The sequence below is a fragment of the Pipistrellus kuhlii genome, unplaced genomic scaffold (genome assembly GCF_014108245.1).
Source record: "Pipistrellus kuhlii isolate mPipKuh1 unplaced genomic scaffold, mPipKuh1.p scaffold_m20_p_3, whole genome shotgun sequence".
NCBI lineage: Eukaryota > Metazoa > Chordata > Mammalia > Chiroptera > Vespertilionidae > Pipistrellus > Pipistrellus kuhlii.
This window is the reverse complement of record NW_023425529.1, coordinates 68,109,624-68,129,824: the sequence shown is the minus strand read 5'-3', so window position 1 is coordinate 68,129,824 and position 20,201 is coordinate 68,109,624. Positions and strand designations below refer to the sequence as shown.

Here is a 20,201-nt window from a genome sequence, read left to right as displayed (position 1 = left end):
ACTAAGGTAAAATTTGCTTTTTAATATTTTTATTGGACTAAATTTGTTTAGAGCAGTTTAGGATTCACAGCAAATTTAACTGAGGGGAAGTACTGAGATTTTCCCATATTTCCTCTAACTCCATACATGCATGTTCTTCCCCATAATCAACACCCTACATCACAGTAGTATGTTTCTTACAACTGATGAACCTAAATTGACACATCATATTCACCTGAAGCCCATAGTTTAAGTTATGGCTTATTCTTGTTATTGTGCATTCTATGTGTTTGGAAGAATGTATAATGACATCTACCTATCAATATAGTATCAAAGAATATTTTCACTGCCTTAAAATCTGCTGTGTTCTGCCCATTTATCCTTCTCCCCATCCCAAATCCTGGCAACCATGGCTCTTTTTACTGTCTCCATAGTTTTGCCTTTTCCAGAGTACCATATATTGTTGTAATCATATAATATGTAGCCTTTTCATATTGGCTTCTTGCATTTAGTCATATGTATTTAATGCTCTTCTATGTCTTTTCATGCCTTGATAACTCATTTTTTTAGTGCTGACTAATATTCCAGTTTATACATTCACTATTGAAGGACATCTTGGTTGCCTCAAAGTTTTAGAAATTTTAAATAAAGACACTCTAAATATCCATGTATAGGTTTTAATATGGACATAAATTTTCAACTTATTTGAGAAAATACTAAGGAGCATGATTACTGAATCAAATTATAAGGTTATGTAAAATTTTATAAGGAACTGCCAAACTGTTTTCTGAAAACTTTCAATGATCATAACTTTGAGGTTAAAGATTATATGTCATTGGAGATCCCAATAAGCCATTTGTAGGTAAAAGGAAATTTCTCAGGAGGTTTCTGTCCCCATTTTTTTCAAACAAGCTAGACTAGTACATGGTTTCATTATAACAATATGTAAAATATGTATAGGTTCAACTTGAATAGGAACTTATTCAACCTAGCAGAAGCTCTTTCTTTTTTGTTTTTGTACAGCTAATATATATACCTTCTTGAAGCTTGTTTCTATTTAAGCTTTGTCATTTCAAAAGGATCTATAGCAATAGTTTAATTTTATAGTTATCTAACATCTGTCATCTCCACATTTTTAAAAAATATATTTTTGATTTCAGAGAGGAAGAGAGAGAAACATCAATGATGAAAGAAAAGCATTGATTGACTGCCTCCTGCACGCCCCCTACTGGGGATCGAGCGCGCAACCCGGACATATGCCCTTGACTGGAATCAAACTTCCTCGGACCCTTCAGTCTGCAGGCCAATGCTCTATCAACTGAGCCAAACCAGTTAGGGACATCTCCACATTATTAAATTGCATGGTGTTTATTTAAAGATTAAACATTAATGTTTGAAAAATGGCTTGGTCATTTATTTGTCCAAATGAAAATGATGAATGACCATTTATTTAGGATTTTACCAATTACACTTTGTTATTGGGTTGGAGGTAAGATTTAATAACTTCGTTGGAATCTGAGTTTCTAAGACTCACTTATCAGTGCAGGAGTTCAAATGTAAGTTTAGGATTAATGGCATAAATTAGTTATGCAGGCAAGGAGTTTTTCAGGCTAAATAATATAGAAGTGGAGAGGAATTATGTGTCACTTAAAAAGTGATATTCTAAATTTCAGCCAGGAAGCCCTTGGATTTAATGAAAATTATCTTCCCTAGAGAGAGGGGGGGAAAAAGATGAAACTAGTAGATTTGACATAAGATATTCACAGAATTTTTATTGACTCATTAGCATTATCAGGGCATATAATGGATCAAAATTAAACTGTATCTTTCAGGCTCATTCAGGAAGAAAAAGAATCTACAGAGTTACGTGCTGAAGAAATTGAGAACAGAGTAGCTAGTGTGAGTCTGGAAGGCCTGAATTTAGCACGAGTCCACCCAGGGACCTCCATCACTGCCTCCGTCACCGCGTCCTCACTGGCCAGCTCGTCGCCCCCCAGTGGACATTCAACGCCAAAGCTCACCCCGCGAAGCCCTGCCAGGGAAATGGATCGGATGGGAGTCATGACACTGGTATGCTGACGCGTCCAGAGAACCTTTGCTGCCACTAGGATTAATGATACATTAGTTGATACTGACTGGGCTAAGGGCTTTCTGTGTACTTTAAGGTTTCTTCTTTTTACAACAATCTATGTGGTAGAGACAGTTATTAATCCCATTATGAGATGAGGATGTGTAATCTACATAGATGTAATTTGCCCTAGGTTATATAGTAAGTAAATAGAACAGGTTAATTAAAAGACAAATAGGCAAATTAATAGTTGATACACTGTAAAATCCAGCACAAGCTGAATTAATGGAGGATAAATTAATCACACTACAGAAAAATCTGAAATGTATACTGTGTTTCTGATAAGGTTGTGAAACTTCTATAAAAGTCCACAATGTGTGTGTGTGTGTGTGTGTGTGTGTGTGTGTGTGTGTGTGTAATATATTGCCACGATGTTTAATTCACTTTCTAATGACATTTTTAAATAAATATGTTGCAATCATTTGCGATATGGCTAATGAATTATATAGATGAAAACTACCTTATAAATAATTGATTTTTAAGTTTTCATTTTACCTTGATGACATTTCTGTAATGTATATAAATGTAGGTATCTCTTTCTTTGATTATGCAATTGAGAACTTAGATAGAAAACTATTTATATGGTGAGGCAATATTGCCCACACCAAACTTTGTATTTATGGGACTTCCTTGAAATAAAATCTATAGAAGAGAAATGGTGAATTTTTTTTTTTTTAAAAAAAAGGGAAACATTTGTCTCCTTAAGATATTAAGGCAGTGAATCCTCTAATCTCTGCTGACTTATATGCTTAATATTAAAAACAGAAGCACAGACAATAGCCATTCAGAAAAAAAGACTAACCAATCAGAACCAACTCCAACCAGATACAGAGCAAAATTGTAGCCAATGTACTAAGATATACTAAGGCAGTAACTGAGCTACATTATGATCTACTTATTTTAAAAATCTAGACATCCCTGTGATTTTATTAACTAGAATGACATTGTCTCTGGCTTAGTTTTTGCCTGTTAGTACATGCTGCATATCGATGACCTTCTTGTCAACTACAGTTAAGTAATAAAGAACATAATTTAGTCAGCATTCAAGGCAAGGAAACTGGTTGTTTCTGTACTACTATTATTTACTTATATTTTTACGACATAGTGTTTTGAACTTTTAAGTATTTTCATGAACATTAGTATTACAATCCTTGATAGTGTTATTATTTTTATAGTAATAAGATAAAATATTTTTTAATATTTAGATGTGGCATTTGTGTGTTTGACAAGGGTACCAGTGCTCTCATGAATTTTCTTGAGTAGTCATTTATAAATAAATCAGTGGTAAGTGAACATTATCACACTATAATTTCAGTACTTAAAATTACTTAGAACATTTTCTGAGGGTTAACAATGTTGAATATCTGACCCAGATAAACAAGAAATGAAATCCAGAAAGTCCTTTTTACTTCCTGAAACTTCGTCATCAAATAACAATAGTGAAACAGATTTTCTTTTACATGTAGAAAATGTAAATATTTGGAGGAAAATATATATTGTTGAGTATAATTTATATTTAAATATTCAGAGAAACATTAGAAATTTTAGGGACAGAATGTAGATTGCAAATACATTGTAATTGTGTTGTCTATGTTTATATGTTTTGCAATCATGTTTATTTTTTTTGTTGCATTTATTTTTGTTAGTGTATCCACTTTTACCTCACTACTAATACAAAAGCATAAATGACATGTTAGCAATATCTAATTAGAGCACTGGGTGGGGTAAACCTACCCATTTTCTAATAACAAATAAAATGTAAAGTATAATGGAATCATTTAACAAAAAATCATTTTATTTTCATTAGAAAAGGCAACAAAGATAGGTGAATAAGGTTCATATGGAATCATAAAGAATTAGCTTTATAAAATATCCTAAAACTAATTCTTTATGACATTGACAAGAAAATAGCAGCTCCAGAAACATGTTATACTGAGCTTGTGGCGCTTGGAAGGGGGATGCGTCAGAGTCCAGGAAGACTGAGCTCCCTCAGGATCAGCCCGCCTGCCCCAGGGAGGCCAAAGGCTCTGCTCAGATGGGGCAAAAGGCAGTGTTTGTAAACTCTATGTATAGGGACTGAATATGTGTTTACGCACAATCTTGACATAGCCGTTTCTATTTTACGGGAAGGGTTTAGTTCCATATTTATTTCTGGCTCGCTCGCTCTCTTTATTTGTGCTTTATGCTTCCGGGGCCCATGTCTCCTAGCTGATGCCTGTGCACAGGTGACAGGCCCTACCCATGCCACCCAGGAAGTTCCCTCTCTATAGTGTCCTCCGAGAGGAGTGCTCTTATAATGATTTTAACAAGTAAATATTAACAAGTTTATCTAGGAAAATATGGAATAAAAAAACAAAGTCAAATTATAGATACTATTTAAACGTGTAAACGGTTAAATGATAATCATTAACTAGTTGTGTTTTATGTTGCTTTTATTACTACCCATCACAGCCAAGCGATCTAAGGAAACACCGGAGAAAGGTACTGTAAACACTTTCCTTTGACTGCTAGTTGAATATTGTTTTTTTCCTATGAAAGCTTTAAAGTTATATTCCTTGTAGTTTAAATACTATAGTAACATCAAAAAGAAATAGTAAAAGCATTTTAGCATTATTGAATTATTTAAACATGACCATAAGAGCAAATGTCTTAAAAAAAAAATTCTCATGCTTTTTTGGGTCAATCATTAGATTATGTGGACTAAGTATCCTGATTTTCTACAGAAGACGTAGAGCACTGTTGGTACAAAAAAATATATAGTTTACTATCTCTACTAGAACAATAGCAAATATAGGTTTTACTATTATACAGGGATGGTGAGGCCAGCAGGTCAGGAGACAACTGCAATGAAAGGTGACTTGTTAATTTTTCAAAGAGGATGGGCTCACCATGGATGTAGGGCCCAGGGGAGCCAGTGTGGGTCAGGAGACAGAGAGAGTGGGGGAAAGCATGGGCAGGAGGCTTTGTTATGGTTTCTATGGGAAAGAGAAGGTGAGTAGGGTTAGGATCGGCTGTTTTGAATAATTTTGGTGGGCTCTTGGAAGAGAGGCTGTCTCTAGTTGTTTAATGCCTGACCCAGATGATTACGGCCGAGGAATGTTGCTTCCTGGAGTGTAAGAGCAGATAGGTAAGATGGTGTGGGATTCATATCTGGATTGATTGATTTTCATGTGGAAGGCCCACTCCAGGGAAGTGGTTTGCTTTCTCTGAGATTGAGCTAGCCCTGTGAAAGGCAATCTCTCCTGGCTCAGGATGGCCCCAGGTGCCAGAGCATCAAGAATATAGAAAATATACAAATGAAGTTAATACACTGCTTTCCTGTTCAGAACAAGATCAAGAGTATAAATATTGAAATAGGGAATAAAATGGACTCCAGCGCTGGGAACATAGAAAAAAAAAATCCGAGTAAAATTTCAGTGGGTAAAGAAAGAAAAATTACAAAGCAAGATCCTTTTTAGAAACTCAGCCTCAGGGAATTCAGAGAACAGGTGATTGATTGGTAAGAAAGGTAAGTTATAGAAAGACTACAAGCTAAAAATTGTTGCATATCAGGGTAAGGAGTTACCTGCATGATTTCATTTACACTTCAAAAGAAAACATTAAATTAAGAATCATCACCTCCATGTTATCGATGAAGACATTTATTCTTAGTTAGAACATGTAGTACGTAATTACCTCAAAGAAGAAGCCAGGATTCAAATCCAGCTCTGATTTCAAAGCCTTTCTCTTCAATTTTGTTTATATGGTGTGAGCGCTCAGCATTATTCAGAGAAACATCTTGTGTACAGGGTTCTTAAAAGCTGGTATTCAAAAAGTCAGCATAGTTTGACTGGCAGATCGAAGAGAGGAGGCTATTTTATAACAATGTGTTTCGGGAGAAAACCTGGGAGCAGAAATCATCATGCTTAGCAGAAACAAAGTGGAAAACAATGGTGGTTAGATCATGGACTGTGAACCATAAATACATGTTAGGAAGAGTATGGAAACACACTTCATGGGTTGAAATGGAATGTGAGTTCAGAAAGTGTTTTCCATAGCATTGATATAATGCTGGAAATAGTTCTTAACACAGGTTCTTTGGGTGACACTGTTAGCTGAAATGGAGAGAAAAAATTATATGAAGATACCTGCCTAAACTGTTGAGAGGTTGGATGACAAAAGCACTGAAAAACAATTTCATTAAGTTTCTCCAAAACATGAGGTCTCCATCATATATAAGCACATTTAAGCAAAATAACTTAACGTAGAAACAAGCAAGACATTGCATAGACATAAAAAGAGAACACAGCTTTAAAACTTTTGCTATAGCCATATTTAGAATTTTTTTCATCAGAACTTTCACAACTATTTCTTTAAGCTATGCTTTCCACAGTTTTTCTATCACCACGTGTATTTTTAATGCACAATGATGCTATGGAGTAAATATGGCATTATTGGGGGGGGAACATAGCTTTGCAAATAGCTTGATTATTGAAAAGTCTTATTTTAATACAGCTCTATATCTCTATCTCTGTCAAAATGTATGCAATCAGGATTTGTTCTGGATTCTGAAATACAGTGTTTTTTAAGGAAATCCCTTCCACCTCATCTTCTTAGGGGTTTCTGTCTGCCTTTGCCAATTTTCTCATGGCAAGTAGTGAGATGAAACAATTTGCAAGGATTATGTTTCAACCTTTTATTATCGTCCTTTTAAAAATAAAGTATTTTTATTTAAACTGTAACTCATTTTTAAACACTCTGAATACATTTCTTTAGTGTGAGCAATTTAAAACATAATCTGATAAAGTTATTTTTTGACAGCTTGTGTTCTCACTTCAAAAGTCCCCCACTGAAAAGTTGTCCATGCTATGATAGCCTGACTATGCATTTTTTAGTAAATTTGCTCTAATTTTAGTAACTTATTTATATTCTGGTGTATGAAAATAGATTCCAAAATAACGCTCCTAGGGATTAAAGCACCTAGGCTTGTTTCCCAGGTTCCATTTTTCTCTCTTGCCATGGAAAAGGTCCAGTCTTGCCTCCAGCAGGGCTAGGATTAGAGCCACTGCCCAGAGTTTCTGCTCCATATTCAAGCACAGTCCAGTCCGGGATCTGGCTAGCATAGCTTGTGTTCCCAGCTGCAGTCCATTGCATGTGGGGTCCACATGGGTGGGCCATGGTGCTGCTTCAGGCCAGATGGCAGGCTAGCACACAGGTGAGTGTGGGTCACCTAGTGAGAGAGCTCAAGAGCTGGCAAGAGGACAACAGAGAAGATTATACCTGGTAGCTTAGCCATTAACCCTTCAGAATTTCATGTGTTTGCAGTGCTTCTATCTCTAGCCAGTAATTTTTCTCAGGTTAGATAGACAGCAAGCTATGTCACGCTGACTTCACTCACTGCACAAGCAACCATCTTCCCCTTTGTTGGATCCTTTCCCCCAGTGAACTGCAGGGAATGGACAGGTGGTTCCCTGGGGAGCGTGAAGGTGCAGCTTCCTGGTAAAGCTGCCCAGGTGACCATGCTTATAATGTGTGGCCTCCTCTTTGCTCCTTTCCTATTATTAATACTGACTAGCTACTTATGACCATAACACCTGTATATTGATCTTTGGTATTTATTTACTCTTAAGGATTTTTTTGTAGTAGGTCCATATTTACTGTAACTGGATTGTCTACACTCTTAAAGAGTTATTAAATTAATACTCTTTAATAATGTGAATTTATATATGTAAAACCTATATGCCACAAGGTTTTTTTTATTTTATTGTTTTTGTGTTAGATTCTCTCAGATAGCCTTGCTTTGATGTTTCTCCATTTTTTTTCATTTCAGTTGAAATTTAAAAAGTTCACCTGAATGTATTGTTTTTGCTTGTAGATTGCAGTGGTGGAAGAAGACGGTCGGGAGGATAAAGCAACAATTAAATGTGAAACTTCCCCTCCCCCGACCCCTAGGACCATCAGGATGACTCACACCCTCCCTTCTTCCTACCACAATGAGGCCAGAAGGTATGGCTCTCCCAGCACAGAACACAGTGCCCACGCTCCTCCTGAAAACATTCCTCTTCCTTTCAGTGTGGTCAGATAGACTGCTTAAAATTTTATGTAACACTAGAGGCCTGGTGCAGGAAATTTGTGGAAGGGGGCAGTCTCCTCAGTCCAGCCTGCACCCTTTCCAGTCCTCTCCAATCTGGGACCCTTAGGGAATGTCCGACTGCAAATGAATATCCCCCTCACCAATTCGGGACCACTGGCTCCTAACTGCTCACCTGCCTGCCTGCCTCATCACCCCTAATGGCACCCTTGCTGGCCTGGTCACCCCCAAATGCCCCCCCTGCCAGCCTAGTCAAACCCAACTTTCCCACCTGCTGGCCTGGTTGCCTCTTACTGTCCCCCCTGCCAGCCTGGCCACCCCCAACTGCCCCCCCACAGGTCTGGTTGCCCCTAATTGCCCTCCCCTACTGGCCAGTTCACCCTTTACTGCCCTCCATGCTGGCGTGGTCCCTCCCAACTGCCTACCCAGTGGGCCTGGTTGCCCCACGCATCTGTTCGCCCCTCACTAACCCCCTGCTGGCCTGATCACCCCATGTAGTCTGCTGTTTGGTCATTTGGTTGTCCCTCACTAACCCTCCTGCTGACCTGATCACCCCATGTAGTCTGCTGTTTGGTCATTTGGTTGTCCCTCACTAACCCTCCTGCTGACTTGATCACCCCATGTAGTCTGCTGTTTGGTCATTTGGTTGTCCCTCACTAACCCCCCCTGCTGGCCTGATCACCCCATGTAGTCTGCTGTTTCGTCATTTGGTTGCCCCTCACTAACCCCCCTGCTGGCCTAGTCGCCCCACATAACCTGTTCCATCATCCGTTCAGTTTTGATTGTCGCTTATATATAAAATATATATATTTCAACTTGTGAAATAAATAGAAACAAAATCACAATTTTCACAATATTTGTGAAAAGAATAAATTTTCATTCTGAGATCAATTTTTTAGTTTTAAAATTAACTTTACATTTGTGGTCCTGTTATTAGCCAATATTTGTAAGAATAGCTCTTCTCTCAAATGTGGGATATAAAACTGAAACTAGTGAATACAAACAGCAGTGCGGTGGTCGCCAGAGGGAAGGAGACAGGGGAGAAGGGGATTCTAATATATGGTGGCAGGAGAAGATTTGACTTTGTTTGGTGTTATACAGGTCTTGTAATATAGAAACCCACACCTGAAACTTATATGATCATATTGACCAATGTCACTGCAATAAATTTAACAGAAGAAAACGAATAGTTCTCCTATTTTTGGTGTATATTTTCTATTGAAATAGAATCGGGCTCTATGAGGAACTTATTAGGAAGAGTAACAAAAACTACAGGGATTCTAGGATGTAAGGGCAGAAAACTTTCTACCTCTTTCCTTTTAGGTTTTTTGGCTGCTCTAAATTAAATTGACATTAGGCAGATTAACAGGATAAAACAACATATTTCATTCATATGGGAGCCCCATAAAATTAAGAGATTCCCTGGCAGTCTGTCTTATATTGAGGCTTACATACTAGCCTGAGCTAAGAAGAAGATAAGTCCTTCTGATAAAAGAAGTTTTCTCACTTAATAGCTCTCTTACTGGTACAGGCCCTGACCTAATTTCTTTTGGGTAGCTATGGGGGAGGTATAAAGCTTCTCCTGGGAGTGCTGGACTCCGGCTGTCTTCAGCTTAAAATAATCCGCAGGCCAAAGTGGTACTTCCCAAGGTGGCATATTCTGCTCCCATCAAGGACAAGACTATACATTTGCCTTGGAGTGTAATAGTAATTAAGGTTTGAAAAGTCCATGATTATGCCCCATTTCCCTTTAGCAGACTAGGCACACCACCCTTTGGGTGCTGCTGCTCCTCAGGCAGAAAGTTCCTAGAAAGAAACACAACACACACACAAATTCTACAAAATATTAAAGGAAAAGATATCGGGAAATATACCATCTGTCATAATGACATTTTATATTGTCCTTTCCATCTACCTAAAAAATTGCAAGCAGAGCTATATAATCATTAATGACATAAATAAATGTAAGCATGCAATTTAATCTTAACTGCAATGTCCTTTTTCTGTCAATAATTGCAACATCTCTAGATACCTAATTGACGTAAGTGAACATAATAATGATTAAAACTTCAAGAATCTGCCTTCTAAATAGTATAGGTTTTACAACAAATATTTTTGAAAACAGAGCTTTTTGTTTTGGCAAGCACTATTTCTGTTGTGCTTATTTTTAATTTCTGATGCTTCAAAATAGATACTTCCTTCACTGTCAAAAACATGAATTATATTGTCACATAAGAAAAGCAATAGATTTTAGGGATTGTGAACTCAAATTAATTAAAATGAGTAAGTAATGTTAAATAATGTATTATGTCATTGTCAACTGAATAGCTGTATAAAAAAAAATGAGGGCAATATCTATTGAACCTCTCCTATTAATACAGTGTCAAATACACTGACCAGGATTGGAACCTAGACCAACTGTTTGATTGTCATTTCAGCTCATCATGTACATCAAAGAATACCTTAGGACTACAAGAAAAAGTATACAACAATCACTAGGGTATATGATTTGTTAGTTCTGAATCCCATTCAGATGATATTAAATTGAGTGAATTGGGATCCAAAACTGAGAAAAAGAATGCTTGATGAAAATTCAGTGAAACCATCCATTAAACTTCATTGTTGGATATATTTAAATTTATTATCATATGTTATTAAATTTAAGATTTTAAAAGCACTCAGAGAAAAAAAAATAGGTAAAGGGTCAAGTGCTAAATAATAGGTCATTTAACATGTAGTTAATAAAGGCACCTATGTTTCCTGATTAGCTTGAGATTGTACAAAAAAAAAAAAAAGAAGGGAAAATATCATTTGGAACAAAAATAAATTTTTTTAGAGAAAATTTGGTGGCTCGGGGCCCTAGGATGTGAAACCATACTTCAGTTTGATTAAGAGGAAAGGTGGGCAGAAAGGGAGAAAACTTCAGAAGTCCATGTGTTTCTCCTTTCATACATTTATAAAGGAAGCAAGTCTTGTCTAAGTATCTTGTGGATGTTGCATTAAAATGAGCATTTGCCCTCCTTTGTGGTTTGCAGTAGTTTAGCTGCCTCCCTGGAGCCAGACAGCCTCGGGCTTGGCAGTGCCAACAGCAGCCAAGACTCTCTTCACAAGGCCCCGAAGAAGAAGGGCATCAAGTCTTCGATAGGACGCTTGTTTGGTAAAAAGGAAAAAGCTCGGCTTGGGCAGCTCCGTAAGTATGTGTGCTTGACTTTCTACTGCTACTCACTACAGTCACTGCTGAGTGTCCATCTGTTTTTTATTTCATTCTATTTCTCAGTTTTCTCTTTTGTTTTTCTTTGTCTACCAATGACAATGGAAGATAAGAAAGGATGGCATGGAAAGCAATGTGTTGAGGAATGATAATGTCCAAGAACCATGTCAAAATTTTGAATCATATCCTAAGATTTGGAACTGTTGATTGAGTAGTTTATCTCATACAAGAAGAGAAATACAAATTAGCCTGAGCATAGCTATGCTGATAGTGTGGAGAAATAAAACTGTCAAAATAAAACTATAAAAATGTTCACTTGGTTCCATAAGAAATAATAAACGACAAGGAAGGAATTCTTAGTAATTCATAGAGAATATTTGTAAAGGGGTGTTATTTGCCTTATGTAACAATTTGAAAATCCAGGTTAAAAAGGTAAACTTCAGATCAGTCAATGTAACAGGTTAATAAGGTAAACTTCCGACCAGTCAATGTAGATTGCCCCTAATGGCACCCCTGTTTCTGCATGTTTCTGGCCCAGGAACGTTTGCCTGCTATATTCTGTGTTTATCCTGTCCAAACAGCTACTATCAGGGGCTCTGAAACTCAAGATTCAGGATTATGCATCAGTAATTAGAAACCTGACTGACTTGATTTTTAATTTTATCAGAAAGCATTAATCTATTTTGAAACAAAGCAAATTAAGCTGTGTTAAAAATAGCCATGTCAAACAAACCTTGTTTGTTTCATTGACAAAGTTGTTCTGTAACAGAACAGGAAAGGTAGTGGACAAGATGTCAAAATGGGGTGTGGATGATGGAAAAAATATGTGGCAGTTATAATTGGTTGAGGAACACTGCTGTAATAATGCCAATTAATATAGTGATGCCACATAGCTCAACGTCTCTCATGGGTTGGTTATGACTCTTTGCTCCTCATTCAGCACATCCCCTAATTGCTTAGACATGAACATTTCAACAACACAGATATCTGATTTATGGATTGCTAATATGGTTATGAATAATAAAATTTAAGAAATAAACTTATTCATAAATACTGTCTAAAGTGTAAAATATGGGAGCTCATAAATATTTGATTCTAAACATTATTCTAAGAAAAATTCAGAAATTTCAAGTAACTCTAAAGTCAATATATTAGTCAATAAAGATAGGCCACATTAATAGACATAGCATTGGGATGAAAGACTTTTCTATGCTACTCCACTGTGATAAGATAATAGCCAAGGAATAGTATCCATTCTGTTTACTGCACTCTTAGAGGCATATCATAACCTTGGAGGAAGGTTAGAGGGGAAGATTAAACTCATGTACAGGATTGAACTCATGTGAGGAATAGACACATAGATGAATGTGTTTATTCTTCTTGCTGACACAAAAGTATGGCTGATTGCAAATATTTGAAGGGCTATTATATGGAAGAGCTGTTGGCTTTTCCATTGTTAAGTGAGTGTACAAAACTAGAACCAAAGTGTTAGTCAAAGATTATCTTCATCTCAGTGTAAGAAGTGTCAGAATTATATCCAAAGAGCTGGCTTTTGAGATAAGGCCTTCTTGGCTACTGAAAACTAGGTAAATTATAAAGCAAAAGCTGGGTAAATACTAGGAAGATGTGTTGTGGAGGGGATCCAAGCATTGGAAAGATAGTTTGACTGGATGACTTCTAAGATCTACTTCAAATCTAGTAATACTGAATCTATGACACTCCAACATTTAAGCCTATATCAAACAACCTTTTTTTTTTTTTTAACAAAACATATACTATTAATTGTTAACTATAAAATGCATGTGTATTTTTAAAATTACAGACTTTCAGAGTTAGACAATATCTAAGATCATGTAATGTTCCACACTCCATATTATGTAAAAAAAGAGATGAGTTTAATAATGGTTAAAGGTATTAGTTCCCAGCTCTTACTACCTAGTCTAGTGCTCCAGACAATATACCCTTGGAACCATTTTAATAAGAAGTACCTACCTCATTGAGCTCCTAATACCATGGAACAAGTTTAGTAACTTAGTGAAATTAAAAACATGACTATTTCATCAAATTTATAACTTTTTGAGGATATTGAACATAAGTGAATAAAAATTAAAAATTAATTCAAGGTAACAGACATCATAGAATACAGTATATGTTTTTTATTAAAGATACTGACATAATGTAAGAAAGGAGTTCAGATTATTAATTTTCTCTCCCTAGATACATTTGATTCTACTAAGAAAATATAATGAAATTTTTCTACAGAATTGAAAAGGTATACAGCTAGAGTTTCAAATACAACTGATACCTGAGAAAGGGTACTGAAGTGACATGGAAGAAAAAAAAACTCTAAAGGGAGTGTGCTAGAAACAACTTCGGTGTTTTCTGTGGTTAGTCAGGAAGTGGGTTATTGGCTGGGGTCAGGAATGGGAAACCAAATTATCAAACAAAGGAAATGGTTGGACTAAAGATAAAGTCACCTAACTGGAGAGATTGGAAATACAGAGCTCTAAAGACAACAATTTGAAGCAGAAACACACACACAAATTAAATTATCTAAACTCCAGGGTCAAGTAGGAGGCTAGGAGTTAGAGCAATCAAGTACCTTGCTAAGAAGCAGTTAACCTAAAGCTTATGAAAATGGTGATAGCATGTGAAGACAAGGTAGAGATGTTAAAGCATTTATTGCTTCTGGGGGAATCATCTGCTCCATAGGATCTTAACATTCATTAGTTTACTACCTGGGAAACACAATTCTCCCAGGTCTGCAGAGAGCCCTAATAATAATGACTACAAAAAAAAAAAAAAAAGAAGAACAGAAAACTCATGGCTAAGCCTAGCTGATGTTAATAGTGAGGATAAAGACTAGAAGCCATTGACAGACATTGCAAGAAAAGGAGCCATAATTAAGAACAAAAATATCTTCAAGAATGGAGAATTAGAAAGTAGAGCCTAATATAGCAAAGCTGTGAAAAATGAGTAAAAAGAGCTCTATCCGAGGAGCACAGCCATGCCTTTCCCTTCCCTCTCTTCTTCCCCCAGACTCCTTACCTTTGCCTTCAACTCTCCTCTGCTCTAGAGGCCCTTTGGCTTCTGTAACTTGTTTCCTGAGCTTGCTGGCTCACTTCTAAGATCTCTGTAATTTTCTAAATAAACTTTCTCTTATAATCCTATCTAATAAAATAGTAATATGCACATTAACCATCATTATGCTACACTCGCAAGCCAAGCCCACCAGCCAATCAGGAGCAAGGATGCAAATAAACCCAACCAATATGGCTGTGACCATGGAAACAGCAGGAAGGAGGCTTGGGTTTCCCTGGTGATGGAGGAAGCCAAGCTTTTTGCACTCCCTGGCTGGCCCAGGCCTCCACTTAAGGCTACAAAGTTTTAATTGTAGAGGATAAATAAATCCCAGATACCAGGGCCTCTGCTTGGGTCGCCAGGGGGCATGGCAGACCAGCAAACCACCACAGTACCCTCACTCAGGCTGCCCCATGCCCAAAGTGAACCCCCACCCTGATCCGGGACACCCTTCAGGGCAAACCAGCTCCCCCCACACATGCACCAGGCCTCTATCCTATCTAATAAAGAAGTAATATGCAGATTGACCATCACTCCAACACACAAGATGGTCGCCCCCATGTGGTCAAAGATCCTGCCCCCATGTGGATACAAGATGGCCACCACACGATGGCCAGCAGAGGAGAGCAGTTAGGGGTGAGGAGGCTGGCAGAGGAGGGAAGTCAGGGGCAAAAGGCTGTGAAGGGAGCAGTTAGACATCAATCAGGCTGACAGGGAAGTGGTTAGGGGGTAATCAAGTTGGCAGGCAGAAGTGGTTAGGGGCAATCAGGAAGGCAGGCAGGAGAGCGGTTGGAAAACAGCTGTCCTGGATTGTGAGAGGGTTGTCTGACTGCCTGTTTAGGCCTGATTCTACCAGGATCAGGCCTAAACGGGCAGTTGGACATCCCTCGAAGGGTCCCAGATTGAAGAGGGTGCAGGCTGGACTGAGGATCCCCACCCCCCCCGCCCCCCCCGGCATGAATTTCATACACTTGGCCTCTAGTCTATACTAATAAAAGGGTAATATGCTAATTAGGCAGATGTCTTCCAGACAGCCATCTGGACGTCCTTTCTGACAAAGCCATGTCCAGATGAAGCTGCCTGCCAGTGGTGCCGGGGGTGCCAGCAGCTGCTGCTGTGGCCTAGGGGAAGGAGAAGCCACCTGCCCACTGTCCTCTGTGGCTGTCCCAGGAAAAGCCGTCCTGGGTCCCAGGTCCCTGGGGCTAGCCAAAGGGAATCCCAGGTCCCGAGTGTGGGGCTGGGGCAGAGGTGATTAGAGGGGATCAGGCAAGCATGCAAGTGGTTAAGGGAAATCAGGCTGGCATGGAAGCAGTGAGGGGCAATCAGGCAGGCAGTCAGGTAAGCAGCTAGGAGCAAGCAGTCCTGGATTGTGAGAGGCATGTCCAATTGCCAGTTTAGGCCAAATCCCTATAAAGCTACAGGGTATAGGAATCATGCAAGTGAGCAAAAGAGGATTCCAGAAACTAGAAATGAAAAGCTTTTAGAAATCAGGCAATGCCTCTCCATTCTGTTTACTTGGAATTGAAGACACTCCCGAGTTTCTACTCACTGGACTATCAATTAACCCAATTAAATAAGAAGTCTTTTAAAAGTTTTAAATGTTGCCTGGCCACCATACTCCGTGATTTAGCCTTGACCTGTGAACCAGAAGGTCACATGGTTCGATTCCTGGTCAGGGCACATGCCTGGGTTGCAGGCTTGATCCCAGTGTGGTTCATGCAGGAGGCAGCCAATCAATGATTCTCTCTCATCATTGATTCTTCTATCTCTCTCCCCCTCTCCCTTCCTCTCTGACATCAATAAAAACATTTTTAAAAGTTTTAAATGTTGAAAAACTCAATACTCCACAAATATTTGCTCTTATTTCATTAAAAGGAGATCACAAGACTTTCAAATTATATATTCATGTGTTTATAAGTATACAGGCCACATGTTTTATGTTGCTCTGAGTTACCACTGAATAGTTTTAACAGTAGGTACTATTTTTTTTTTCCAATTCTCTCAGTGTATGTTTATGCATATTGGTTTGGAAATAGAAACACTTTCAAAAATGTGTGTGGGAGTGAGGAGAAAATGTGATCGTAAACAGTTGCTCAAATAAATTTTTAAGAACTTCATTGCAGAATTGACCCAATATGTTTAATCTAACGTGTATAGTTACTTCTTCACAGGAGGCTTCATGGAGACGGAAGCTGCGGCCCAGGAGTCCCTGGGGTTAGGCAAACTCGGAACTCAAGCTGAGAAGGATAGAAGACTGAAGAAAAAGTAGGTTTGGAGATGTTTTTCCTCTCCTTTCTTAAACTTTAATTTACACTTTTGCATAGCTTATAGGGTATTTAAAAAAGAGATTAGTTAGAAGAAAACAACCGACGGATGGATATTGCCCTGGTTTTTCCTAAAACTATTCAGGTCTTGAGTTTCCTTGTTCTAATAGGCTAGAGTTTGAAATAACATTTCTCTAAATATAGTTGTGTTATTTCTAAACACAGGTATATTAAAATATGTAAATGCAGCCTTACAAATAATGTAATAGTCTGTTTGATGTGACATTCAGTACTGTGCTGTATTAGTATGATAAAATGAGAGAGTATCTCATTCATCTTTGTGTTTCTTCTCATGACAAAGTAGCTCCTCTTAAGATGGAATATTTAAAAGGAGAAATTCCTCTGAATGATTGAATATAAACTAATTTTAAACTTACAGCAGATTGTTTTGCATCTGTCAGGAAACTGATAGTACATCTTTTCATTCACATATAATATGGAACATTTAAGTAACTTGCAAAATTGGCAAATTTTGAGTCCCACCAGCAATTGGAAAGCAAGTAGATCCATAAATAACATTTTTTTGATACATAATAACATTTTTCAGTGAGGAAACAGCACTTTTAGAATATATTTTTAAAAGCTAAAGAATTTCTCTTTATTCCAGAATCTATTGGCTGGTTACTCTGCAGCAGTTCATGGCTCTAGTCATCATTGTAACAGAGATTCTAACATAGATGCTCTCATGGTTATAACATTCAGACTAATCAGCTTACTTCATATGTTGCCAGCTCACTTGCATTGCAGATGTTTACTAAGAAGGAGGAAATATGTACTTAAAAGTTGCAGAACAACTCACTAGCCAAGTTGTTTCATTAATTTTCTATTTATAAAAATTAGGTATTTATCCAAATTCAGTAGAAATACTGTGAAGAAAATAAAAGTAACATGGAAAACATATTTTAAAAATACAATGAAATGTTCAGTAGCATTCTATACTAGCAAACATTTTCTTTCGTTAATTATACTTCAAAATGCATATTTAAACAATACTATAATATGCTTGAAATCTCTTATTTTTATTTATTCCTATCAAGGATTGTTATATTCAAATTTAAGGTTATATATTGAGAGAGAAAAATTAAAAATCTTCTTTGATAGATTCTTTAAAATTTATTTCAAGTTTAAAGGTTTTTTAACTTTATTCTCTGAAAATTACTTTACATCTAAAGGAATAAGAAGAGTCAAAACCCAGTCTGGCTAATAGACCTCCTTTACTTCTCTTAAAAGTTTTTTTTCCCCCTAGTCTGTATTACTCAGTGGATAGAGCATTGGCCTGTGGACCTAAGGGTCCCAGGTTTGATTCCAGTCAAGAGCACATGCCTGGGTTGTGGGCTTGGTCCAATGTGCAGGAGGCAGTCAGTCAATGATTCCTTCTCATCATTGATGTCTCTCTCTCTCTCTCTCTCTCTCTCTCTCTCTCTCTCTCTCTCTCTCTTTCTCTCTCTCTTTCTCTTCCTCTCCCTTCCTTTCTGAAATCAATGAAGGTATATATATATTTTTAAAGTTATATTTTATTTTTCTCTCAATGAAATACTTACATATAATGGAAATCTGGCCACCTTTCACATTGCATACAAGGCTGATATTGAGGCATGCATTACATAGTTCATTGTTTTTTTTATGGGAACAAGTTAAATGTCTCTTTTGATGGCTACTAAAGTTAAATATCCCAATTATGCAATGATCTTAAAAATATATATTATTATTATATACTATTAACTTTACATACTGTTGGATTGATTTGATATTAATGTTATGGAGTTATTTTTCAAATCCTATATACCCTCATAGCAGAAGCTGATTTTAGTTCTGGATTGAGTTTGAAAATTAAGAGTTTTGAGTTTAATTTGCAATATGTTTAAGCAAAATATGATTTTAAAATGTATTAAATAGAATATTGTCACTAATATAAGAATAATATTGGAAGCATTACTTAATATAATACAAGTTAAAATGTATTAGTAAATTTTCTATTGAGTAATAGTACTTGGATTGAAGTGAATCCAACAAAGTTAATCAATGGAAGATAGTATTTCTTTTATTATTGTTTATCCCATAGCAAGAACCCTTTGACCATAAATATATAACCAGGATGTGTGAGAGTATATATAGTGCTAACACTTATTCAGGACTTGTATGACACTATACTGTGGCTTCTGGGTTTCTAAAGGGTGAAGTGTTTTCATGTAATGAGTTATTTAAGATAGACAAGTTAAATCATTCTTAAATTTTCTGAAGTATTTAAAATTTTATTTAAAATTCCATTGTTCTTTTTTTCTAAAGATCCTCTGTCCTTTTTAAATGTGCTTCAAGGAATACAATTTTCTGTGTTAAATTTTCATGTGAATTAATCTTCTTTCAGGATGGAAAATAATTCAAGTACATTTTATTAGAAAGATAAACAAAACCATAAAATGGAACTTTCTTTCAAAAAGTTGAACACTATGAGTTGTACATTTTAGTAGCTATGACCATGTTTTCCTAACAATTTTTTTATTCTCGTCTTTGGCCAAAAATGTAATGATTCCAGAACAAAGTACTTTGATCAATATTTATTGTCCCAAAATTGCTATTACAGATCCATTAGTCTCTGAAGGAATTGGCCAATCTGGAGAAAATTTTTTATTTTTAACTTTCCTAGGACATCAGGTTTTTAGGATGAATAATCTGTGATTTTTAATTTAATTGGGAATAATTTTCTTTAAAGATGTTAGTTATGGCACATTTTTAAAAACCATACGTTCATAGAGCAATATTCAAGACATTCCGAATTTTTGCAAAGTTCAGAAATTTGTAATGTTGCCAGTCCCAAAGAAAAGTCTAATTTGAGGTACATTTACCATCCAGCAAATTGAGCACACAAGATTTAGAAAAGCTTACTAGATCTGTGTTCCTACTTTATTATAGTTTAACTTTTCTTTATGGTACAGGCATTTGTTTTTCTTATGTTTCTAGCTATTGTCCAATGATGAGAAATAGAAAATCAACAATACTGGATCTGCTAAAGCACCCACTATTCAAAACATCTTATCAACCTTCACCTTTCTGAGTTGGGTATGATCACACAGGTGCTATTCTTTCATCAGAACATCTAACCTAGCCTAAGTCAATCTATTATTATTCTTAAGGTTCACATTTACTATGCCTTATTTCTGCTATAATTTCCTTTAAAACTTAAATTCCTTAATTTTTTTCCAGCAGGTTTATGTAGAGTGCTGCTAATATCAATAATAATTGTGTCAAACTGACAGCACTGCTTTGAGTACTTTACATTAATTTTTCTGGCCTTCACCCTTAAAATGTGTCCAATTTTTTCTGTAGCCAACATGGTATAGCTCCTAATCTTTAAGGATTTAGTCACTTATTCTTATTATAGATCTCAGTATTAGAAATATGATTTCTCAC

At 36.7% G+C, this 20,201-nt stretch overlaps 1 protein-coding gene across 24 annotated transcripts in view; it reads left to right on the top strand.

Annotated features, from left to right (window-relative positions):
* Positions 1-20,201, top strand: part of PPFIA2 (PTPRF interacting protein alpha 2) — a 413,992-nt gene that overhangs the window by 342,521 nt on the left and 51,270 nt on the right. For all 24 annotated transcript variants that reach the window (XM_045588288.1, XM_036456932.1, XM_036456935.2 and 21 more), the window contains 5 exons: positions 1,812-2,049; positions 4,559-4,588; positions 7,962-8,092; positions 11,213-11,367; positions 16,641-16,734. In XM_045588288.1, coding sequence (XP_045444244.1) covers positions 1,812-2,049; positions 4,559-4,588; positions 7,962-8,092; positions 11,213-11,367; positions 16,641-16,734 — 648 coding nt within the window. The remainder of the gene's footprint in view (positions 1-1,811; positions 2,050-4,558; positions 4,589-7,961; positions 8,093-11,212; positions 11,368-16,640; positions 16,735-20,201) is intronic.